The sequence below is a fragment of the Podarcis bocagei genome, assembly GCF_964188305.1.
Source record: "Podarcis bocagei genome assembly, chromosome: 2".
Lineage (NCBI taxonomy): Eukaryota > Metazoa > Chordata > Lepidosauria > Squamata > Lacertidae > Podarcis > Podarcis bocagei.
This window is the reverse complement of record NC_138126.1, coordinates 23,775,923-23,800,907: the sequence shown is the minus strand read 5'-3', so window position 1 is coordinate 23,800,907 and position 24,985 is coordinate 23,775,923. Positions and strand designations below refer to the sequence as shown.

At 51.0% G+C, this 24,985-nt stretch overlaps 2 protein-coding genes across 7 annotated transcripts; one reads left to right on the top strand and one right to left on the bottom strand.

Moving 5' to 3' along the window:
- Window positions 1-3,689: 3,689 nt before the first annotated feature.
- Window positions 3,690-14,268, bottom strand: LOC308580667 (uncharacterized protein). 3 transcript variants are annotated; one of them, XR_014004839.1, is made up of 5 exons: window positions 13,882-14,268; window positions 11,365-11,494; window positions 9,776-9,880; window positions 5,553-7,687; window positions 3,690-5,519 (listed from the first exon to the last, which is right to left on the bottom strand). XR_014004839.1 is itself a non-coding variant. In XM_081182652.1 (4 exons), exons 2-4 carry the CDS (start codon window positions 11,453-11,455, stop codon window positions 6,165-6,167), a joined length of 1,719 nt encoding a protein of 572 aa, XP_081038778.1. In that variant the 5' UTR covers window positions 11,456-11,494; window positions 13,882-14,268; the 3' UTR covers window positions 3,690-6,164. The 3 variants fall into 3 exon arrangements, 2 of the variants coding, with proteins under 2 accessions (XP_081038778.1, XP_081038779.1); XM_081182652.1 differs by having other exon boundaries at window positions 3,690-7,687; XM_081182653.1 differs by having other exon boundaries at window positions 3,690-7,684.
- On the top strand, window positions 13,420-23,734 carry LOC308580443 (uncharacterized protein). Of its 4 annotated transcripts, none has more exons than XM_081182093.1 (4): window positions 13,420-13,639; window positions 16,217-16,290; window positions 17,191-17,265; window positions 20,837-23,734. In XM_081182093.1, exons 2-4 carry the CDS (start codon window positions 16,257-16,259, stop codon window positions 23,095-23,097), a joined length of 2,370 nt encoding a protein of 789 aa, XP_081038219.1. In that variant the 5' UTR covers window positions 13,420-13,639; window positions 16,217-16,256; the 3' UTR covers window positions 23,098-23,734. The 4 variants fall into 4 exon arrangements, with proteins under 4 accessions (XP_081038219.1, XP_081038221.1, XP_081038220.1 ...); XM_081182095.1 differs by lacking the exon at window positions 13,420-13,639 and adding an exon at window positions 14,368-14,737 and having other exon boundaries at window positions 20,888-23,734; XM_081182094.1 differs by lacking the exon at window positions 13,420-13,639 and adding an exon at window positions 14,368-14,737 and having other exon boundaries at window positions 20,885-23,734.
- Window positions 23,735-24,985: the final 1,251 nt, after the last annotated feature.

Sequence of the window (24,985 nt, the reverse complement as noted above, 5' to 3'; positions counted from 1 at the left end):
CCTTCCTATTTCCAGAGAAAACTGGGGAGAAAAAAGAGTTCTGAACATAGCTCAAGATTTATTCACTTTTATTTCCCTAGTCTATTTTATTCACAATACGTACGTACAAGTTCCTGCTCACTTCAGACACGGCTGGATCAGAAACGCACAAAAGGTCAGGACAGCCTACCACCAAATTCTCGCTAAACCCACACTTGGTTTCTTCTAATCAGTTTGCTTGGTTGGACAGTGTTGTCAAAGCTACCAGCATGAGTTTGACCAAACTGCGGGAGGCAGCGGAAGACAGGAGTGCCTGGCACGCTCTGGTCCAGGGGGTCACGAAGAGTCGGACATGACTAAACGACTAAACAACAACAATCAGTTTGCTGAGAGTTGCTGCCATCTGTGAGCGACCACTACACGCAAGGTGTGCCCTCCTCCTGGGGGGGGGGGGGAAAGCTGTTCTAATTTCTAATTTCAAAGAAATTCAAAAGAATTTCAAAATTCAAAAGAAATTTATAATTTCTTTTGAAAGGCTGTTCCATCTCTCTTCTTGGGGAGACACTGCAAAGCTGGCTGTAGGGGACTCCCCACACACCTTCACCTGACTGTAGGGGCATCGTGGGAAGAAGGAAGGACTTGGAAGAGATGCTCCTGGACCACTTCCTGGTCCAGCTGGAAGTGACTGAGGAGGCATTATAGCCTGCAGTTGCTAAGCAACTGCTAAGTGCTCCCTTCAACATTTGGCCTTGAGAGCAAAACAGTATAGGGCCAGGAAATCACAATGCACAACTCCAAAGTCCCAGTTAAGGAAGGCAGGTACAGGACATTGAATGGCCTTTCTCCAGTGCTCAAGTATGTCCCTTCTTTGGAATAGCAGACATGACAGGTTCAGATCTCCCTTTAGTGTGCTGGGCTTTCTCCTTGGAAGTAAAAAGGATGGGAATTATGAACACTTTTGCACCAGCTTTTGATGCAAGCCCCTTTTATTGTCCCTTAAGCAGCTGCTCGACCTGCAGTGGTTAGGATACCAGCGATGCTGCAGAAGTGGCTTTCCCGCATTAGCAGGGGGGTTGGACTGGATGACCTCTGAGGTCCCCTCGAACTCTATGATAGTCCCCTCGAACTCTATGATAGGCAGTAGCAATGCTGTAACTCAATGCCATGAGCAGCTTCATGTGGCTGGTTTCGCAGGTAAGGGCCAAAGCTCAGCGGCTGAGCGTCTGTTTGGCAGATTCCAGTTTCGATCCCTGGCACCTCCAGGTACGGCTGGGAGACCCCAGCCTGAAACACCTGGACAGCTGCTGCCAGTCAGTGCAGACAATACTAAACTAGATGGACCAATGATCTGACTCCCATGTTCATCTGTTCTGATTATTAAGCCTTCATTAAAGGAACAGGAGCGAACCAGGCTGGCTTATTTTTCTGGCCTGTTGCAACCCCAAAAGATGAAATCAAGTATTGAAAACTGGCCTTTTGCTTCCTTACTCGGGCGCCATGTATAATCTTAACACGCCTAAAAATCAACTCTTTGAGACCTTGGCTGGGGTTTCTTTCCCCCAGGAAAAACCTCTGATAGCAGACGGCATTCTGGTCAAATGAGGTCAGTTTGGTGTATACAGGTAGTAACGTTACAACAAGAGGTGTGGGAAGTGGTACAACGCAGGAAGAAATTGGAGGCGCAGGGCGTAGATATTCCCCAGGATACCGAAAACAGGTTCTTAACAACATCCAGTATGAAATCATTGTGCTGACGCAAGGAACGAAACGCAACCCCCCCCAAGTGAGATTCAAGGCAGTCCAAGGTATTTTGTGAGAGGGGGGGGGTGTATGTCTGTCTGTCTCAGGTCATCCTATGCAGAAAACTATCAAGGTGGTTTTGCAGGTAAGACTTTTTCCTGCCTTGTTATTCCTGCTGTTTCCCATGGCACCAAGAGTGACAGAACTGCCAACCTGTTTCCACCAGCCTCTTTATAAAGGGGCACGGTGGCGTCTTACAAAGGGGTACAGAGCAGTCTGCTTCAGTTGCTCCCGTGGGACTGTTTTATACGGGAATTGCTCAGCTCCACATAATATCCGATCCCTCGCTACAACATCGCTCTGATCTACTTCTTTATCTAATCTACCCACCTAATCTATTACCTCCCTCACAGCCCAATCCAAAGTCCATTGAAATAAAAGTTGGAGATTTGACTTAACTGTTGCAACAAAATGCAATGGTACCTCGGGTTACGTACGCTTCAGGTTACAGACTCTGCTAAACCAGAAATATTACCTCAGGTTAAGAACTTTGCTTCAGGATGAGAACAGAAATCGTGCTCTGGCGGCGTGGCAGCAGCAGGAGGCCCCATTAGCTAAAGTGGTGTTTCAGGTTAAGAACAGTTTCAGGTTAAGAACGGACCTCCAGAACGAATTAAGTACTTAACCCGAGGTACCACTGTACAGTGGTGCCCCGCAAGACGAATGCCTCGCAAGACGGAAAACCCGCTAGACGAAAGGGTTTTCCGTTTTTCAATGCGCTTCGCAGGACAAATTTCCCTATGGGCTTGCTTTGCAAGACGAAAATGTCTTGTGAGTCTTGAGATTTTTTTTCGCTCCCCCCCCCCTTTTTCGAAGCCGCTAAGCCTTTTATAGCCTTTTAGCAGCTAAGCCGCTAAGCCTTTAATAGCTGCTAAACCGCTAATAGCGCTAAGCCGCTAATAGGGTTGCTTCGCAAGACGAAAAAACCGCTAGACGAAGATACTCGCGGAACGGATTAATTTCGTCTTGCGAGGCACCACTGTATAGCCCTTTGTCTAGGGCTCTAGAAGGTTGATTACTAGCATTTCCACTTCAAAGGATCCGTAGAATCATAAATGGTAGAGTTGGAAGGGGCCCCCTCCTTTGGTAATCCTCATAGAACTCTAGCCCAATGGTAATAATAATAATAATAATAATAATAATAATAATAATAATAATAATAATAATAATTTATTATTTATTATTTATACCCTGCCCATCTGGCTGAGTTTCCCCAGCCACTCTGGGCGGCTCCCAATCGAGTGTTAAAAACAATACAGCATTAGATATTAAAAACTTCCCTAAACAGGGCTGCCTTCAGAATGGTTGCCATTAATTTGATTTTGAATTGATTTAGAATGAATTGATTTTAGAATGCTGTGTTACCTTTATTGTTGTTAGTTGCTCTGAGCCCGGCTTCGGCTGGGGAGGGCGGCATATAAATTTTTTTAAAAAATTATTATTGTTGTTGTTGCTGTTGTTGTTATCATCATCATCTAGTCCAACCCCCTGCAATGCAGGAATATTGGTAATGGCTTAGAAAGATCTTAGAGAGCAGGAAGCTAGGCTAATGATACATTCTGCAAAAGGTAAAGCTGGACTGGACTTATTTGAAGGATGGAATCCACATTTATGCATATAGAAAACTAGGATGTCAGGGAAGAGAGTTTAGCCTAGTCATTCCCCTGATCTGCTAGTTTTCTTGGTGCAGGGATTTTTATTCATGATAGACATGGAACTTCTTACTTGGAGCCTGAAGTGTTAAAAGACCAGGAGGACATTCTACCGTGTTCAGCTGATTGTATAAACTAGTCCTAAATGTCTATGGTTGCTATATTTTAACGCAATTAGGCAGAGCTGTCTTGGAACCAAGCACAAAAACTTGTGAAATGTTGGCAATGACAGCTCAAATCAGGTTTGCCTAGAATCCATGCTGGAAAGCAAAATTAGAATGAGGCGGTAGAATGGATTGTACCACATCACTCTGGCAGTGGGGGGAGATTTTTGGTTAAGCCTTTTTAACAGGAGACATTTCAGTACAGTGGTACCTCGGGTTAAGAACTTAATTCGTTCTGGAGGTCCATTCTTAACCTGAGGTACCACTTTAGCTAATGGGGCCTCCTGCTGCTGCCGCGGGATTTCTGTTCTCATCCTGAAGCAAAGTTCTTAACCTGAAGTACTATTTCTGGGTTAGTGGAGTGTGTAACCTGAAGCGTCTGTAACCCGAGGTACCACTGTACTACAAACTTAAAACGGGTGAACAAGCACAGCTTCCTCAACAGACCTTGGCATTCTCCAAGGGAGCAAGAGGTCAAAACCTCCCCAAAACTTCAGTTTCCAAAGTCACCTTGCTGGGAAAACTGCTTTGCAACTCGCTTCATTTTTTAAGGTAAAATACACCCATGGATCAAAACGGGCAATTTTCAGGTTACAGAAATTGCTAGTGTGGACCGAAACACAAATGGAGGCACAGACCGTCGTGTTACGATAAGGAAACCTGTGGTGTGTTGCTTACTTTGCACAATAATTCTGATTCTGGGAGGGTTGGTCTCCCTTCCCCACCCCTTGAATCTGGTGGCAGGGGTAGGAACACTGGTGGGAACAGAGCAACCATCTTGCCCTTTCCACAGGGCTCCTCTGCAGCGGCACCGTCAAATAATTTTATACTCTGCACTTCGTGAACTTATGTGAGCCCCTCTTTTGATGGTCACATGTATCATTTCATTTGCTTCAACCAACCCTGCCATGGCTGAGGGAACTCTTCCTCATCCTGCTGAGCGGAGTCCTAGAGACCTGGCCCCAATCCTGCCTTGACACTACTCTTGTAAATGGAACGGCCGCATGACACTCAAGTGGGTTTACTCTGAGTGGGACTAGCATTGGTGACAACACCATATTGACAACTGAACTGGGATGAGTGCCATTTGCGTTTTCCACCCTCAGGAAGAAAAAATAACTTAGGCCAGGCCCGTTGGAGGCAAAATATGACTTGGGCAGGGCTGCATATCCAGAGTAGCTAACCTGTGGCCTTTCAGAGATGTTGATGGACTACAATTCCCATCATCCCTAACCATTGGCCATGCTGGCTGGGGATGATGGGAGATGGGAGTCCAACAACATCTGGTGTGTGTGTCTGTCACTGTTTAAAACAGGTTTCCTCAAACTCGGCCCTCCAGATGTTTTTGGCCTACAACTCCCATGATCCCTAGCTAGCAGGACCAGTGGTCAGGGATGATGGGAATTGTAGTCTCAAAACATCTGGAGGGCGGAGTTCGAGAAAGCCTGGTTTAAAGCCTTCTGTACCACAGAAATGGGACTCTTGTGAATTTCCTATTGAGGTCTTCCAGATGTTGTGGGACACCAATTCCCATCAGCCCCAGCCAGCAGGGCCAGCAGTGAGGGATGATGGGAGTTGGAAGCCACCCTCCTCTTCTTACTTTGGCTAGGCCTGGTCCAACCCTTCTCCAAATCCTCGCCAAAGACGCTCTTGGAAATAAAAAAACTGAATATTGTGCAGTCGCAGAATCAGCTTTGCAAGCCTTGTGCGATTTTCATGATTTGTTCTGGTGAAGAATTGTCTTCCGTTCTTTCGTGCTGCTGCGACTGTGCCTTTGGCCTGGCATGCAGATGCACCCAGACCATCTCCAGCACCCTTTTCTCTTCCGCAAGGACAGCATGTGCAACTTGAAGCACAAATCACACAGCTTACCCTCGGGAACGGAGGAGCCAACGGCAGCCACCTTGAACTCAAAGGAGAGCAGCTGCAAAGCAGCGGTGGCGAGTGAGGAACGTACTGGGCAAGGTCAGGTGGGTGCAGAGGAAGCTTCTGGATTGGACAGAACGTTTTTGCAGGCAGAGAGTGTGCCTGATGAAAAGACAAGTGGGACCTGAAACTCCACCTGTGCTTATGCTGACCCGAATCGGTCCAGTAGGGACGCCACGGGTTGATTCCAAAGTAACGCTACGCGATTGCTCCATCAACGCAAGGATTTTTGCTTGCGCAAAGTAATGTTCTCTTCCTCTCCTCACACCCCCCTAAAATTACTTTAGGGGTTCTCCCAACACTCCAGAGAAATTTGGGAAGAATAATAATAATCAAATTATTATTTGTACCCCACCCCGCTGACCTGGGAAGGGGTGTGCAATGGCAGGAAAAAGGAGAACACCGCACAAACCCTCCTGCTAACGGAACGGAAGAACGGGATACTGCCCCATTTTACTTCCTTCGTACCTCCAGAACGCAAAGCGCACCCGCCCCGACCAATGGACTTTGGACTGGGCCTTTACATCTAGGGAAACGACACCTGGGAAGCACTGAACGTCTGCCAGCCATGGGCAGGGTCTCCGTCCGACCCCCCAGCACAAAGCCTAGCGCTCTCGCGGCCAGGCGAACCGGCCTCAGCGCCTTAGCATGGCACAAACTCCTTGTGCTGTGTGGAAGCCGGCATGAGGACAGTCTCCCCTGCCCGGTGGGCATGGCTGCGGAGGTGGCGGTAGAGATGTTCTGTGTCGCGGAAGCGGCGCCCGCACTGGGGGCATGGGTACGGCCTCTCACCCGCATGCGCATGTTGGTTCTTGAGCAGAGAGGAGGCGGCGGAGGCGGCGCAGGGCTTCCCGTAGTCCCCGCAGTCCCGGCCAGGGAGCGGGCTGCCGTCCGGTTCCAGGTGGTGGGCGTGTTGGTGCCTCTGGAAGTGCAAGGTGCTGTTGAAGCTCTTGCCGCAGTCCGAGCAGACGTGGGGCTGCCCGCCGGCGTGGGTGCGCTGGTGTCGGTAGAGGTGGGAGGTGCGCCCGAAGCGCTTGCCGCAGTCCGCGCAGGAGTAGGGCCTCTCGCCCGTGTGGATGCGCCGGTGCCTCTCCCAGTGGGAGCTCCAGGTGAAGCTCAGCCCGCACTCGCCGCAGCGGTAGGGCTTATCAGCCGACAGGTGCAACCGGCGGTGCTGAGCCAGCTGCCCCCGCGTGCCAAAGCTCTGCCCGCACTCCCCGCAGCCGTAGGGCTGTTCGGCGGTGCCGTGCAGCCGGCGGTGTCGGGCCAGCTGCGAGCGCCCACCGAAGCTCTGCCCGCACTCGGCGCACTGGTGGCTTTGGTCCCCGCCCATCAGGTGCAGGCGCTGGTGCTTCACCAGAGCCAGCCCGTCGGCAAAGGCCTTGCCGCACAGGGTGCACTTGTAGGGCTTGCGCCCGCGGTGCGTGCGCTGGTGCTGGTCAAAGTGCAGCGTGGTGCTGAAGCTGCGCCCGCAGTAGGTGCAGATGTAGGCGCGGGTGACGCTGGCCGCCGTGCTGGTGCCGTGTGTGCGCTGGTGCCGGTAGAGGTGCGAGCTGCGGCTGAAGCGCTTGCCGCACTCGTCGCAGGGGTAGGGCTTCTCGCCGGTGTGGATGCGCAGGTGGCGGGCGAAGTGGGAGCTCCACGAGAAGCTCTTGCCGCAGTCGCCGCACTGGAAGGGCAGGCGCCCGGTGTGCAGGCGCTGGTGGGTCACCAGCTCCGTGTTGCGGCGGAAGCAGCGCCCGCACTCGGCGCACTGGTAGGGCAGCCCGCGGCTGGGCATCAGGGAGGGGGCGGGGGCCGGCGGCTTGGGGCCAGCGCTGGCGTGCGCCCGCTGGTGCCGGTAGAGGTTGGAGCTGACGTTGAAGCTCTTGCCGCAGTCGCCACAGCGGAAGGGGCGCTCACCCGTGTGCGTGCGCCGGTGCTTGCTGTAGTGCGAGCTGCAGCTGAACACCTTGCCGCAGTCCTCGCACTCGTAGCCCTTCTGCAGGACCATGAGGGGAGGCCCCTCCCGCGCCAGGACCTTGCCGCCGCCCACTTGCTGCACCACCCTCCAGTGCAGGCTCTGGCAGTTCCCAGCCTCCAGCTGCACCACCGCAGGGCTGTCGTGCTGCTGGACATCTTCCTCGTCGCTCTCCTCCTCCTCTTCACTGCCCAGTCCCTCGACTGCTGGGAAAGACGCAGAGAAAAAGAAATCTCCCTTAGGACAGTCGGAACATTGATGGAGCAGGCAAAGCTCGAGGAAAATATAAGCCTTGTTAGGATTCCTTCAAAACTCAGCTTTCAGGTGGTGGTGGTGGTGGTGGTGGTTGTTGTTGTTGTTGTTGTTGTTGTTGTTATTATTATTATTATTATTATTATTATTATTATTATTATTATTATTTTATTATTATTATTATTATTATTATTATTATTATTATTATTATTATTATTTTCCCTTAGCCACGCTGGGTGGCTTCTAGCATATACAGAAACACAATAACATCAAAAGCTTCCCTATACAGGGCTGCCTTCGGGTGTCTTCTAAAAGTTGTGTGCAGTGGTACCTCTAGTTACGAACTTAATTCGTCCTGGAGGTCCATTCTTAACCTGAAACTGTTCTTAACTAGAGGCGTGCTTTCACTAGTGCGGCCTCTTACTGCCGCTGCGCTGCCGGCACACGGTTTCCGTTCTCATCCTGGGGCAAAGTTCTCAACTTCAGGTACTCTTCTAGGTTAGCGGAGTAACCTGAAGCGTTTGTAACCTGAGGTGTTTGTAACTCGAGGTACCACTTGGTTCTTGAACTTAATCCGTTCTGGGAGTCTGTTCGACTCCCGAAACCATTCAAAAACCAAGGCGCAGCTTCCAATTGACTGCAGGAGCTTCCTGCACTCAATTGGAAGCCATGGAAACTGCGTCACATGTTTGGTTTCCGGAAAACGTTCACAAACCGGAACACTTACTTCCAGGTTTGCGGCGTTCGGGAGCCCATTCGTTTGGCAACTAAGCCATTTGGGAACCAAGGTTGGACTGTAGTTGTTTATCTCCTTGACATCTGATGCAAGGGCTTTCCACAGGGCCGGTGCCACTGCCAAGAAGGCCCTGTGCCTGGTTCCCTGTAGCTTCACTTCTCATAGTGAGGGAACCACCAGAAGGCCCTTGGAGGTGGGCTGAAGGATGGTAGCAGAGATACAGGTATACAGGGCAGAGGCTTCTGGACCTCATGACTGCCGATTTTGGACTTTAAGGGAACCAGGCAACTGTGCAACTTGATCCCTTGCCCCAGTCTTTCCTATGTATTGATAAATGTGATAACCAAAATCTTAAACGATTCAGAAACAAGGCTGAAGGAACAGGCACATCGTAAAAAGGAATGCTCCTGAATCCATCGCTATTGCTGGTTTCCCAAGTGACCTCAGCAGCTAGGAGGGCCTTTTACCAGCTTTGTGTGGTGTGGCAGTTATGGCCAAGCCTTAGCCACAGTAGCATGGGTAACCTCAAGACTGGACTACTGCAATGGGCTCTAGGTGGGGCTGCCCTTAGAGTTGTTCCGCCACCAGCAGCTAGTGCAGAATGTGGCAGCCAGGCTGCTAACACACCTCAGTGTTTCAGATATAGGTAGGTAGCCATGTTGGTCTGCCATAGTTGAAACAAAATTAAAAAATTCCTTCCAGTAGCAGCTTAGAGACCAACTAAGTTTGTTATTGGTATGAGCTTTTGTGTGCATGCACACTTCTTCAGATACACAAAAGCTCATACCAATAACAAACTTGGTTGGTCTCTAAGGTGCTACTGGAAGGAATTTTTTTTTTATTTTGTTACACGTCTGTGTGACACCTTTGCAGAAGGAGCTGATCTGGCTGCCAAAATGTTGCCCGTCCAAGTTTAAGGTTTTGCTTTTAGTATACAAAGCCACATAACAGCTTGGGACCATGGTTTTTAATCATCATGTGATCCATAAATGGAATAACTAATTAAACAAATAACAGTAGCAATAACGAGGTGCCACCTTCCTCCAGGTGCGAGGCAACAGCAAAAAGAACAGGAGGGCCAAACGCCAACCTGCCAAAGAAAAATATCTCCTTTACCCTAGGTAAGGTGTCCAGTTAGATCTCAGGTGCAAAAGAAAACCCATCAATCAGCCTTCGTCTCTGCAGTACCATTGTTTGGCCTGGTCCATATTCTCAAACTTCTTGCCTCCAGGAGACTACGGATGAAGAGAATTGGTTGGCCCTGCCAAAGAAAAAGATTGGGATCCACTGAAAGGGCACTACTCACCTAAGGTGGCTCTTCGGGCATTCTCCCTATTAATAGATGCCGGGACACAAGTTTCCTCATCTTCTTCTACCAGGAAAATCTCATTGGGTTTGGGACTTGCAGGTCCTACATAAAAAAGGAAAAACAGGCTATATCAAAGCTATGATACTTCCGCCTTGCTTAATACCATGCTATAATACCACATAATACCATATAATACCAACTACTCTATTCCGAACTTAAAAATGGAAAGCGTAATGCTGGTGGTCAACAAAAGAGGTTTAAAGGCTGTCTCAAGGCAAATTTTTAAAAATGTAGTATAAACAGTAACAATTGGGAAACATTGGCCTGTGAGCGCTCCAGTTGGAGAACAGCCTTTACCAAAGGTGTCATGGGCTTCAAAGTGTGGTGTAGTGGTTAAGAGCGGTAGTCTTGTAATCTGGTGAACCGGGTTCGCTTCCCCGCTCCTCCACCTGCAGCTGCTGGGTGACCTTGGGCTAGTCACACTTCTCTGAAGTCTCTCAGCCCCACTCACCTCACAGAGTGCTTGTTGTGAGGGAGGAAGGGAAAAGAGAATGCTGGCCACTTTGAAACTCCTTAGGGTAGTGATAAAGCGGGATATCAAATCCAAACTCATCAAAGACGCTCAAACTCAGGACGCAAGGGAGAAACATGCTAGGAGGAAGGCACGCTTGGCAAATTCACACCGTGATCAACTCCTGCCCAGAAACCAATGTCCCCACTGTGGAAGGACGTGTGGATCCAGAACTGGCCTCCACAGTCACTTACGGACTCACTGTTAAAACCGTATTTATGGAAGACAATCTTACTCAGCTACGAGTGATCGCCAAAAAACAAGAAGAATACCATGTTATAATATATATTATTGGTTTTTTTCAAAGTGATCACCAAAACACAACTCCCCCATCTAACATTAGTGTTGTGCTGCTTTGTTCTACCCTCTTCCTCACACCAAAACAGCAGCAGCTGCCCAGCTATAAACCACTTGCTGACCCACCGCAAATTTGTGTGATTTACAGGAATAAAAATGCTGCAGGGGTGAGGAGCAGGAAGGAGCGACTCTCGTCAGCCCTGAGCATCATCAGGGATGGTGGGATTTGTCATCTAATAAGATCTGGAGAGTCCTGGGTCTCCCATTCCTGTGCACTGTTTTCATTTGTTTGGATGATGCATAACCGTTTCTTAAATCTGAAGCCAACCCATTATTTTCTATCACATTTTCACCTTTGGGCAGGCTCCCTCCTGAAAAAGTTTGCTGACCCCTGCTTTAGAACATGCAGAAAGAAAGAAAGTACATTGGTACCTCGGGTTACGGACTTAATTCGTTCCGGAAGTCCGTTCTTAACCCGAAGCGTTCTTAACCTGAGGCGCGCATTCCCTACATAGGCCTCCTGCAGCCCCGGAAGCGGATTGCGTTCGTATCCTGGGGCAAAGTTTGCAACCCGGGACACCTACTTCCAGGTTTGTGGAGTTCGTAACCCGAAGCATTCGTAAGCAGGACTGTTCGTAACCCAAGGTACCATTGTATTGCTTCTGGGCTCTGCAACATGGCCTGTTTTCGTTGGGGATCTTCTGAAGGAGATACTTACTCAGTGCCACCAGACTGTCACAGGCCTCCTGGTGAGTTTCCCTGTAAACGGGCTTCTGATTCGGATCTGCAACTAGCCACGCATCCTCCATGATCCAATGCCAAGCCAGGTCCTAGCAAGCCACAAGCTCCTAAAAACAAGACAATCGTTCCATCCATGAAACACACGTGTAGCCCCTGCTAAGCTAGTATTTTCCTGCTTGCTCAAGCCTAATAACCAGAGCAGAGCAGCAATATCACATCAGTCTAGTGTTTAATGTCAGCTTGCAAATTAGCCTCTCTCTTTTTAACACACACACACAATATTGAGCTACCGCCTTGTAATTTGGTCTCAAGGAGAGAATGCTATAATTATTTGAGGGAGTAAATTTTATCTGGAGCTCAAACACTGGACCAGACTTTGGGCTCTAAATTTTCCTAAAATAAATACCACTGTTAACCTACACATAGTTATTGTGGAATACCTCACTTTACCTAAAAGTGCATCAGGTGTTGAGTACAATCTACTGCTCTTTAGCCATCCTGACTCTATGGCAGAAAAGTTAGCACCTTAAGGCAGTGACACCTACGGCCTTCTTAGACTCCAACTCCCATCATCCCCAGTCCAGTGATAAAGGAATGATGGGAGTTGGAGTCCGACAACATCTGGAGGGATCCAAATTCCCTATCCTTGACTTTGGGAGTAGGCATCTATGACACCCCTTGCACTGGTCCAGCTGCCAGGATGTCTGGAGCCAATTCACGCACATGGGCACTCATCACTTGCTAACTGTGGATAGCCATCCAGTGACGACTTGTGTGTATAAATTATCATACATAGAACTTCCAAGGCACCTCACATGATCTCAAACACAGTCAGTTTGCACAGACAGCAGGAGATCTTTATATTCATGATAACCAAGTGATGGAGAAATAAGAGAACGCACATGTCTGTGTTAACCAGCCCTTAAATCCTCCTGCATTTCGGAAACCAATCACTGTTTCCTGACTTTTTTAAGAGGGGCTGTCATCATCAACCATAAGCAAACAAGGGCCACGGTTATAGCATACATTTAAAGCACCACAATGCCACTTTAAACAGCTTCCCCCAAGGGATCCTGGGAACCGTTGTTTGTTAAGGGTGCTGAGCGTTATTAGGAGAGCCCTTTCCCCCCACTCAGAGCTACAATTCCCAGACTGCTTTAACAATCAATCCCTCTTCCTAGAGAGCTCTGGGAAATGGCACCCACCCACCCCTATTGTGACCTTCCAAGTATCTGACAACTTCTGTAGTTGCCGTTCCAAACTGGAAACCCAACCCATGAGTTGTTGTTGGATCCATCAGCCCCAGCCAGCATGCCCAATGGTCAGGGATGATGTAAAGTGCAGCCACAAATCCCCAATCCATATGTGGCTGCGCTGCACGGAGCTTTCTACGCCATCAGCAGAAAGAGTTGGGACCATGGAAAGAGGGGAGATGTGCGATATCTGGTGTTACTATACACAGCCAATTGCAATTAGACTTTGCTATGCATAAAACCCCTGCAAATCCCCCAATTTAGGATGAGATGGGCAGTGGTGTAGCGTGGGCTGTCAGCACCCGGGGCAAGGCAAGTAATTTGCGCCCCCTAACCCGTGGATTTGCACCCCCTAACCCGTGGATTTGCGCCCCCTAACCCCCAGATGTTGCGCCCGGTGCGGCCGGCCCCCCCTGCACCCCCCACGCTACGCCACTGGAGATGGGCATCAACTCAGGGATTTCCCTCAAGCCAAACCTCAAACGTCCCATTTCAAGGGCTCCTCTATCCACTGCACAATGATGGATCTGGCTTAACAACATCTCCTTCCCATCTCAGTAAGATCCGTGAGGCGCATCCTTCTTATTCCTATTTCACAGAAAGGGAGAAACTGAGGCTGACGTGCCTAAGGCCACTCAAGCCAAGCGATTGTAATAAACACTGGCATACCATTTCCAAATACTGTAATATTGTTTTCTTTCTTCCGATTATTATTTTTTTAAGCGGAGATCTAAGGATGAATAAGAATTTTATCCGAGCCTGTAGTTTTTAGGAGGAGACTTTACAACCCAAGGAGTGCGTGCAGCGGCAGCGGCAGCAGCAAAGCTGGAAACTGCACAAAGGAGCTCTCTAGTAAGGCAAAGAGGATCGGCCCTGAGGGCAATTTTGTTGTCTGCGTTCATCTTTCGAAAGCACCTGGGAAACTTTTAGACGAAACAGAATCGCCCACCACCTTCCGCCCCCGGGGCTGATTGGTCCATTGTTCCGTTCGGCGACCAGGTAACCGAATCCATCCCTTGCGCGAGCGTAACAGGATCAGGTGTCAATTGTTTTTTTTTTTTTTAAAGGAGCGGTTCTGGATCCAGCTACCCCACCCCACCTCCTCCCACTTCTTCCACCGCTGATCCACTGCCCCCTCTCACCCCATGCGTCGACCCCAGGGGAGATAATGTGTGTCTTTTCGCACGGGGGGGGGTCACTTTCCAGCCCATCCGGGGGTTGCCTGCAAAAAATGCATTTACCTGATAAGTCCGGTTCAGGAGCGAGGGGTGGGGGTAGAAAAAGGAGACGATCTGCAGATCCCGAGCCGGGGGTGCTGAATATAAATCTGCTCTGGGGTGCCGATCCGAACAATTCAAACAATGAGAAAGTCCCTGCGTGGCTCGCGATCTTTATTAGAGGCCGTTTCGTGGCGGCGCGAGGACCCCACCAGCCTTTTGTGACAGGGAGGGGGGACTCCCCCCCCCCAAAAAAAAAGAGCTGGCGATCTGCAATGGAGGCAGCTCGGTTCCTGCGTGCAGCTTGGGAGCCGCTTGCAAGGACGGAGGCAGCCCCTTCCCACCACGATTTCTGGTCCTCTCCACCTCCTCCTCCTGTCTCTCTTTTCTTTATGATTCTACCAACCCGCCGCCCCCCCCCTTCAGCCGCCTCCCCCTCCTCCCCGGAGTCTTCCTGCCTCCCCCTCCCCTCCTCTCCAGCATCAGATCCCAAGCACCCCCAGCCTTGCTCCAGCCCCTTCCTGTGTCCATGCAATAGCAAGCCGGTCGGCAACCGATCGCGATTTCATTGTGGGGTTTGTGCGCCCTGGAAGATCCTGGGGTGAAATCTACCAGGGTGAGACCCACCCTGCTCCACTCCTCGCCAAGAATAAGAATAAGAAGAATATTGCAAAGACTGTCACTCCTGAACCCTAAAAGGAGGAAGAGAAGGCACAGAGGGAACCCAGCCGAAGTGCAGTCAGGATGGGTAGGGAAGGGAGTGACTCCGGATCGGGCTCCGCTTTCGCGCCCCCAGGGTCGACGGCGCGCCTGGTGTCGGGCGCCTCCGATTAGAAGCGGACCCGGCTGCGACAGAGACAGACCCCGCCCGGTTCAGTGGGTAAGGCTGGCAGACTATATATATATATATATGTTCACGTCATTCTGTGCTCAGTGGTCGGGCAGCTGCCTGGCGTGCAGAAGGGCGCGGGGTTCAAGCTCTGCGCAGGGCTGGGAATCGTGTCCCCCGCCTGAAAAGCTCTGGAGAGCCGCTGCCAGTCAGTGTCGGGGATACTGTGCTATTTGGCTCTGCACAAGGCAGCTTTCCATGAGCTTGTGCGCCTGTGATCCTATACAGACACAGAGACGTGATGCTGGGTTAAAGAAGGGATCAGAAACACCTGAAGGCGGTGAAGGTCCTGTGTGAGTGCCTGGAGGCGGTTGGAGGATGGATGGCAGCTAATGGATTGAGGTTGAATCCTGACAAGACAAAAGTACTGTTTTGGGGGGACAGGGGGCGGGCTGGTGTGGAGGACTCCCTGGTCCTGAATGGGGTAACTGTGCCCCTGAAGGACCAGGTGTGCAGCCTGGGAGTCATTTTGGACTCACAGCTGTCCATGGAGGCGCAGGTCAATTCTGTATCCAGGGCAGCTGTCTACCAGCTCCACCTGGTACAAAGGCTGAGACCCTACCTGCCCACAGACTGTCTCGCCAGAGTGGTGCATGCTCTAGTTATCTCCCGCTTGGACTACTACAATGCGCTCTATGTGGGGCTACCTTTGAAGGTGACCCGGAAACTACAACTAATCCAGAATACGGCAGCTAGACTGGTGACTGGGAGCGGCCGCCGAGACCACATAACACCGGTCTTGAAAGACCTACATTGGCTCCCAGTACGTTTCTGAGCACAATTCAAAGTTTTGGTGTTGACCTTTAAAGCCCTAAACAGCCTTGGCCCAGTATACCTGAAGGAGCGTCTCCACCCCCATCGTTCTGCCCGGACAGGGAACCAGGCAGAGGGCCTTCTCAGTAGTGGCGCCCGCCCTGTGGAACGCTCTCCCATCAGATATCAAAGAGATAAACAACTACCTGACATTCAGAAGACATCTTAAGGCAGCCCTGTTCAGGGAAGTTTTTAATGTATGACATATTAGTGTATTTTTGGTCTTTGTGGAAGCCGCCCAGAGTGGCTGGGGAAACCCAGCCAGATGGGCGGAGTACAAATAATAAATTATTATTATTATTATTATTATTATTATTATTATTATTATTATTATTATTATTACTGAAAGAGAGCCACAGGCTCCCCAACCCTGATTTCTTTGGCTGCTGCCCTTCTATTAGATCGAAATTAAAAGGATGACAGTCGCTGATCTCCAGTTCCTTAAAGAGGTGTGCATGTGGAAGAAGGAAGCACGGAGGCAATTTGAAGACACTGAGAAGGGCAATTTTAAGGGAGTTTGGTTGCGACACCCTGACATGGTTGTTAGCGGCCTGGTTTGGGTGGAAGGATAATGGGCACCAGAGAGTGTTGTTTTTGCAAGAGTTAACGTCACCTGCAAAAAAAGGTGGGTGACTGCGCCTTCTTCTTGTCCTCCAGGTGAAATGCTGCAGGGGCTATTCTGCATCCCAGCAACAACATGCAGGAGAACTATGAGAATGTGATCTCTCTGGGTAAGGCATCACCAAGACAATTCAATGCATTCAATATCGGCATGTCCACTTTATAGTGGGCACAGTATCTCACCTGCTAAACAAAGGGTGTCCAACATGGTACCCTGCAGATGTTGCTAGACTACAGCTGTATTGCAGGGGGTTGGACTAGAGATGATCCTTGCAATACCTTCCAACTCTGCAGTTCTGATTCTGTTATTCCAACTTCCCGAATCCCCAGCCATTACTCCCCAAAGGCCAGGGATGGTGGGGATTTGTGGTCCAGCAACCTCTGGAGTGCACCACATTGGCTACCCCTGCTGGGAATCGATTTGTAATCTGTCACATCATACCTAACATTTCCATTGTTTGGGACATCGTTTCAAAAAGCGTTCTACGAATCGGAAACAATTACTTATTACATAAACAGAGTCCGCTTCGCTTTTTCTCCCCTGTTTTTCCTCCAGTTCTGCCATTGCACAGATTCTGAAAATGTCGCCATCCAGGCCAAACCATTCATTTCATCTATGGCTTAACAGTAAGATGCCATTTAGAAGCCGTTAAGGTCTTTTGTTGTTGCTGCCATTAGTAGATTTCATACCAGTGCAAAGCATTTTTAAACCTCTTCCCGGAACTGTGCCTCTTGTGAAATGGACAAGGGTCTTCTAACAATCCTCAGTGCCCTTAACAAAAACTACAGCTCCCATAATTCTTTGGGGGAAGAAGCCACGACTCTTTAAAACAGTGTCATGGTTCTTTAAATGTCCAGCATGAATGTGGCCCAGTGGGTGGAAGTGGCAGGCTCTTGAATCCTAAAGGGGGTGGGATGACTCAGTTGGGAATTACTGGGTAACCAAAGCCCTGCCTCTAATTTCCTTTCCAATTGCGTCCTCCCCCTCTCTTTCCGGCATGACCGCACAGCGGAGGAAATTGCAATCAGCTGGCCCCGGATCACCGCGTTTGCCGAGTCTCACAGAAGAAGAGGGTTGGCACCAGGTAAGTCAAGTGTCCGGAGAAGAAAATGGAGGCTGCGGAGTAGGTTGGTGTTGGAACTCCAACACCCATCAATCCAGCCACTGTGGCCAATGATCAGGGATTATGGGAGTTGTAGTCCATCAACATCTGGAGGGAACCAAATTCCCCTTCCCTGATGCAGAGCTTGCATCCGTGTTCCTCTTGACCGCAGAAGCAGGATACAGCAGAATTTATGAACAGGTATCCTGAGGGTGCCTTGGCATGATAAGGTGACCATGGCTTCCTGAGCGACTTGTGCTTCCAGTGTAATGTGTGGTATGGAACTGTGCATCTTGCACATCTTGACAGTCACAACTTGTTGTGTATATTTGTAGGATGGTATCTCACTGTGGGGACGCAGGTGGCGCTGTGGGTTAAACCACCGAGCCTAGGACTTGCCGATCAGAAGGTCAGTGGTTCGAATCCCCGCAACGGGGTGAGCTCCCATTGCTCGGTCCCTGCTCCTGCCAACCTAGCAGTTCGAAAGCACGTCAAAGTGCAAGTAGATAAATAGGTACCTCTCTGTTGGGAAGGTAAATGGCTTTTCCTTACGCTGCTCTGGTTCTCCAGAAGCGGCTTAGTCATGCTGGCCACATGACCCAGAAGCTCTACATCGGCTCCCTCGGCCAATAAAGCGAGATGAGCGCTGCAACCCCAGAGTCGGTCACGACTGGACCTGATGGTCAGGGGTCCCTTTACCTTCACCTATGGTGATACTGATCTTCTTCACTAAAGGTAGGGATGCGGGGAGCTTGTTTCCCTCCAGATCCTGCTGGCCTCCCAACAGCCCCTGACCATTGGTCATGCTGACCAGGTCTCAACAAAATCTGGAGCACCACTGGCATCCCATCCTTGGTGAAGGGTATCACTGATCAGGATAGACCAATGGTATCTGTTCTGCTTTTTTGTGCTTCTCATGACATGATACTTACAGTGGTGACTCGCAAGACGAAATTAATCCGTTCCGCGAGTCTCTTCGTCTTGTGGTTTTTTCGTCTTGCGAAGCACGGCTATTAGCGGCTTAGCGGCTATTAACGGCTTAGCGGCTATTAACGGCTTAGCGGCTATTAACGGCTTAGCGGCTTTAAGAAAAAGGGAACACACTCGCAAGAACTCGCAAGACGTTTCGTCTTGCGAAGCAAGCCCATAGGGAAATTCCTCTTGCGGAACGTCTCAAAAAACGGAAAACTCTTTTGTCTTGCCGTTTCCCGTCTTGCGAGGCATTCGTCTTGCGAGGTACCACTGTATTTGTAGAGCTGTGGTAGTTTTCAAACTACGTCAAGAAACTAAGAAGAGCCTTCTGGATCAGGCCAATGGCCCATCTAGCCCGACACGCTGTTCTCGCAGCAGCCAGCCAGATGTCTGTGGGAAGTGTAGCATGCAGGACCTGATCACAAGAGGCAGAGCATAGCCATCATGGACCCAGGAGTTTTTCAGGGAGAGAATCAGGCAGGACCAGCCCTATCATTAGGCAGAGTGAGACGGCCACTCCCAAGTAGCAGGTTCCGGGGGACAGGGAGCCACAGCCAAGTATTGGAGGATAGGGCTAGGTGTGCCCTATGCGTGAGATGTCTGTTGCCTCAGGTGTGGGCAAATTTGTCTCGTTCCTATAGGTGGAAATGGGAGGGGCAGAGGGGAACCCCATTTTTTCTTCACCTTGGGCAGCAAAATGACTTGCACAGGGGCCTGAGGCAAGCTATTCTGAAGGAAATGTCAAACCTTCCTTGAAATCTATTGCTGCTGAGGGGTTTTCTATGGGGCCTGCTGTTAATATTATTATTATTATTATTATTATTATTATTATTATTATTATTTATTTGTACCCCGCCCATCTGGCTGGGTTTCCCCAGCCTCTCTGGGCAGCTTCCAACAAAGATTTAAAAATACATTAAAATGTCACACATTAAAAACTTCCCTGAACAGGGCTGCCTTCAGATGTCTTCTAAATGTCAGGTAGTTGTTTATCTCTTTGACATCTGATTGGAGGGTGTTCCACATAGCGGGCGCCACTACCAAGAAGGCCCTCTGCCTGGTTCCCTGTAGCTTTGCTTCTCGCAATGGGGGAACTGCCAGAAGGCCCTCAGCGCTGGACCACAGCGTCTGGCAGAACGATCTGGGTGGAGATGCTCTTTCAGGTATACTGGGCCGAGGCCGTTAATGCAGATGATAGGCTCAGTACGCCTGTTTGGGGTGGGGGCATATGAGCAGTCTGTGAGCCCTAGATGCCTTCCGAATTGCTCCACAGCCAAATCAGGGTCTGCTGAAAAGAGAGACAGGAAGCAAGGAAGAGCAACAGAGGTCTTAAGGGAAAAGGATTCCAAGCAAAAAAACCTTCCCTTCAAAGGCCATCTGGTAGCAAGGGCCCCAACCACCTGTGAAGGAGTTGGGTTGAGCAACAACATGTACTTAAGGCCCCCCCCCAAAAAAAATTGAGGTCCCCCCTCCCCAGGAATTGCACAGGGAGAAGCAAGGTGAAGGGGTAGAGGGGAAGGAAATCAGATACAGATTTTATGGTTGCTAGGCAATTACTCTTTCTTTGCAGTTCCTCTTTAATTGCTTCCAGATATCCACCAACTTGCTCTGGGAGCACACAGAGGAGATGATCTGCTGGGCTCGTGTCTGTTGTGGAGCCTCCATTGATGTCAGTGGCAGACTCACAACAGAACACAAAAAATGGGGAATGGTTAGCTCAGCACAGCATAGCAGAGGAATACTTAAGCATGGTTTTATAGATTAACAAATCAATACGGCATTTCTAATCACATAGTGTGACTTTTGCTGCAATGGTGAGGTTTAGCTTATTTTTTTAGTTGCTGCTTTGCTCATAGTGTGTTCTGACTTCAGTTGCTTTAATTGTTTTGTATGATTTATGCTGTAATTGTGAGGATGCTGTATTCTGTTATTGTTATTGATTTTTTGTAAGCTGCTTTGGGACTCACGCATCTGAATGAAAAGCAGCATAGAAATACAAATCAATCAATTAATCAATGATGGCCGTATGAGAAACATTGGGGAACCTCTGGCTTAAGGGCCAAATGTGGGAGGGGGGGCAACATCTCTGCCTGGCCCTCTGGGCTCTCCCCAGACCCCACTCATCTCTTCGCTCTCTCCTTGAGAAGTTTAGCCTTGTGTTGAACTCTGCCTCTTGCTTGCTTGCATGAATGGTGGGTGGGTGGGTGTAGAACTAGCTTGCTAAACAAAGGCAAACTTGACATTACTTGCTCCTCCCATTTTTGACTTTGGCCCCACCCAGCACTGGCAAGTGGCCCCTGAAGGTTGCCCATGAACGGCTGGAACAAGATCCTCCACCCCTTCTCCATGGAACTGAATGCCATCTGTTGGTGGGGTAACAGCAGGGGAGACCTGCTCCCCTGCTTGGGAGCTTCCTGGAGGCATCTTCTTGCCCAGTGTGGGGTGGTGGGCCAGATGGAGATTTGGTCTCCCTGTCTTCTGTTCAGGAGGCGGTTGGGGGAGGAGGAGGGCAGGGGTCTGCCGGGGGGAGCGATGAGTTGTGGCTCACCCATGACGGCCTTTTCAATTCCCTTCTCCCAAGTTTCCTTTCCCAGACCTCAGCAGTTACTGGATTCTCTCGTTGTTCCAGCAGATGATGGGATGGTGAGTGAGAATGAGAACGAGATTGAAGAAGAGGAGGAGGAGGTGGCACCGCAGGACGGAGAAGGAGAGGGCAGAGGGGATGTTGCCGTTGAGAAGGTGGAGGCCCAAAAGGATCTCCTGCCGGAGAACACCAAAGAGCCTCTTGAGCCTGAGCTGAAAGCCAGCGAGGAAGGCCAAGACCAGGCGGCCTTGGATGAGCGGCCGAGGAAGCCCCTGGGGAAGAGACAGGCCAAGTCGAGCGTCCACCGTGCTTTCAAGAAGTTCTCCTCACGCAACCACCACCACGGCCACACCGGTCGGTGCCACAGCTGCGGCAAGGGCTTCGGCTTCGGCAAGCGCTCCCGGCTGCATGGCGCCACCGGCCTGGAGAAGCCCTACAAGTGTGGCGAATGCGGCAAGGGTTTCCGGCTGCACTCCACCCTGGCGACCCACCAGCGCCGCCACACCAGCACCAAGCCCTACCGCTGCGCCGAGTGCGGCAAGAGCTTCAGCGTCGGCTCGGCCTTCATCCAGCATCAGCGCACCCATGCCGGCAAGCGGAGCGGGCCCGGTCCAGCCCGGCCCTGCGAGTGCAATGTGTGCGGCAAGAGCTTCGGGCTCCCGGCCCACCTCATCAAACACCAGAAGCAGCACCTGGAAGAGAAGCCCTACAAGTGCCAGGAGTGCGGCAAGGGCTTCAACTGGAACTCTCACCTGGAGCGCCACCGCCGCATCCACACCGGAGAGAAGCCGTATGTCTGCGAGGACTGCGGGCGCGCTTTCGCCTGGAGCTCCCACCTGGAGCGCCACCGGCGGACGCATTTCGGTGGGCTCCAGAAGGGCTCGTCATGCAGCTGTTGTTTGGCTGCGGCCGTGGCACCGGCCAGCAAAGCCAGCGCCAAACCCTATCGGTGTGATGACTGCGGCAAAGGCTTCAACAAGAACGCGGCCCTGTCCAAGCACCGCCGCGCTCACCATGCTGCAGAGAAGCCCTATGTCTGCCAGGACTGCGGCAAGAGCTTCGGTCTGAACGGCGCCCTGCTGCAGCACCGGCGGACACGGCACCCGGACGACTCGGCCAAGCCGTACGCCTGCGGCGACTGCGGCAAGAGCTTCGCCTGGAGCTCCCACCTGGACCGGCACCGGCGCATCCACGCCGGCGACAAGCCCTACCGCTGCGAGGACTGTGGGAAGGGCTTCTCCCAGAGCTCCCACTTGGAGCGGCACCAGCGGGTGCACAGGAGCACCGAGCGCCCGCCATGCCGCTGTGCCGAGTGCGGGTTCGCTGGGGCGCGCCGGCAGCGCCGGCGAGGGGCCCTGCTGGCCTGCAAGTGCAGCGACTGCGGCAAGAGCTTCCTGTGGCGGCGCCCGGCCTGCAGCGAGTGCGGGAGGGGCGGTGGGGAGGGCGTGCGGCACCAAGGGACGCAGACGGGCGAGAAGCCCTACTCCTGCCTGGACTGTGGTAAGTGCTTCGCCCAGAACTCGGCTCTGGCCAAGCACCGGCGCATGCACACCGGGGAGAAGCCGTACAAGTGCGCCGAATGCGGGAAGAGCTTCGGCGTCCGCTCCAACCTGCTGAAGCACCAGCGCACGCACCTGGGCGAGAAGCCCTACAAGTGCGCCGACTGTGGCAAGGGCTTCATTCAGAAGTCTGACCTCACGAAGCACCGGCGCATGCACACCGGCGAGAAGCCGTACCGCTGCGACGCCTGCGGCAAGTGCTTCAGCGTCAGCTCCAATCTCATCAAGCACCAGCGCATCCACTTGGGCGAGAAGCCCTACGCCTGTGGGGAGTGCGGCAAGGCCTTCATCCAGCGCTCCGAGCTCACCATCCACCAGCGCACCCACACCGGGGAGAAGCCCTACAAGTGTGGCGTCTGCGGCAAGTGCTTCAGCCGCAGCTCCCACCTCAACCGGCACCAGCGCACTCACAGCAACGGCAAGGCCTCGGCCGGCAGTGCCGGGACGGCCCACACCACGCTGCTGGCCGCCAGCGCTGCCAAACCTGCTGCTCCCCTGCCCATCTCGGCCTTCTCAGCCTCCTTCGCTTCGCCTGGCCCCCTGCCCACCCTGCCTGCCTTCCCCGCTTCTCCATCGTCCCTCCCGATCCCTTCTTTGGACCTGCCCTGGGCCCTGTCCTTTCCCTCCCGAAGCTTCCCGCACCCCTCCTTCCCTTCTCCTGCCCCTTCAGGGGCCCAGGCCTCATCTCTGATCAACTAGCTTCTCCTCCTTCCAGCCCCAGAGCCAGCATGACCAGTGGTCAGGGGATGATGGGAGTTGTAGTCCAGCAGGATGGGGAAGGCTGCTCTCCTCACTCTGTTATCCCCCCTTTTCCTGAGGAACTGAGACTCTCTTTTCCTTGGTGACACAGTTGCTCTCTGTTCCCTCTGATCAGGCCCCATAACATCCTCCCTGTTGCCTTCCTGCCCTGCTTGGGGGCTTCTTAGAAACACCTGGTCATCCTCTGTGGGGAACAGGATGGTCTACTAGGTGGGCTTTTGGTCCAATCCAGCAGTGCTTTTCTTAATGCTCCACAGCATGGCTTCATGTGTTTGCCTCAGAAATCGGCCATATTCTGTTCCTTCGCTTTCTGCTCAGTGCCCTGTCCCAGCCGCCTCATCTTCTCAGCCAGGTTCTTCCTTGGCAGGAGACATTCCAATTCCTTTGTTTCTTACCCCTTTGCAGTCCTGTCCCCCCCAATTGCCCTCCATTTTGTTTCCCTCTGTTTTGTTTCGCTACTCTTGTTGTGTTCATGCTTATGAGTTACCCACTCTTGTGCCTCTTCCTGTCCAGAACTTGTTTTTCTCATTTGCATCGCAAATCTCTATGTATTTTCCAGGCTTTATACATTTTATGCCATATACCGTATTTTTCACTCTATAAGACGCACCAGACCACCAGACGCACCTAGTTTTTGGAGGAGGAAAACAAGAAAAAAAATATTCTGAATCTCAGAAGCCAGAACAGCAAGAGGGATTGCTGCGCAGTGAAAGCAGCAATCCCTCTTGCTGTTCTGGCTTCTGGGATAGCTGCGCAGCCTGCATTCGCTCCATAAGACGCACACACATTTCCCCTTACTTTTTAGGAGGGAAAAAGTGAGTCTTATAGAGCAAAAAATACGGTATATAAACCCATACATTCACTCACCCAGTGCTATTTTTTCTAGAAAAAGAGGTGTCAGAACTCACCATGAACACCTCCCGTTTTCTCTCAGAATGGCAATGGCGCCGACCTGAGAGGTCCTGGAATTGAGTTCTAGCGAGATGCGGCTGAAAAAAAGCCCTACATGCACCCAATCACCCACCCATATAAATATGTGCCCATACACATCCCTCCTCCTCCTCCTCCTCCTTCTTCTTCTTCTTCCCTGCCCTTCACCCTAAGGTCCCAGGGTGGGTTACAACAATTAAACCACATTATTATCATTATTATTATTATTATTATTATTATTATTATTATTATACAAATAGGGTTTTTTTAATAGTTTTTAATAGTTTTCCAAAATTGCCCCAATAATAGCCAGATTACAACAATATCAATTAATTAAACCATGATATTAAAATCAGTTTAAAACAACTTCACAATTGCAGGTCTAAGGTGTTTTCTTAAAATATACACCTCAGGTGTCAGAAGCCAGATGTGTCAGGCATTCACCGGAAGCTGTATAGGGAAGTTTGCGGGTGCATCTCAGTGGGCTGCGAGTTCCACAACTTAGGGGCTGCCACATAAGATGTGGCCCACCCGCCCTAACCCTCAGAGGGTGGTGGAACAGCCAAGAGGGCTTCCTCGGCCAAACTTAACACCTGAGGGGATCTGTCAGGAAGGAGGTGGTCTTTCAGGTATTCAAGGCCTGAGTCCACACACACACATAACATACGTAGAGAGAGATTCTAGTACAGTGGTACCTCGCAAGACGAATGCCTCGCAAGACGAAAAACTCGCAAGACGAAAGAGTTTTTCGTTTTTTTAGTCGTTCCGCAAGACAACTTTCCCTATGGGCTTGCTTCGCAAGACGAAAACGTCTTGCAAGTTTGTTTCCTTTTTCTTAAAACCGTTAATACCCGTTAAAACCGTGCTTCGCAAGACGAAAAAATCGCAAGACGAAAAA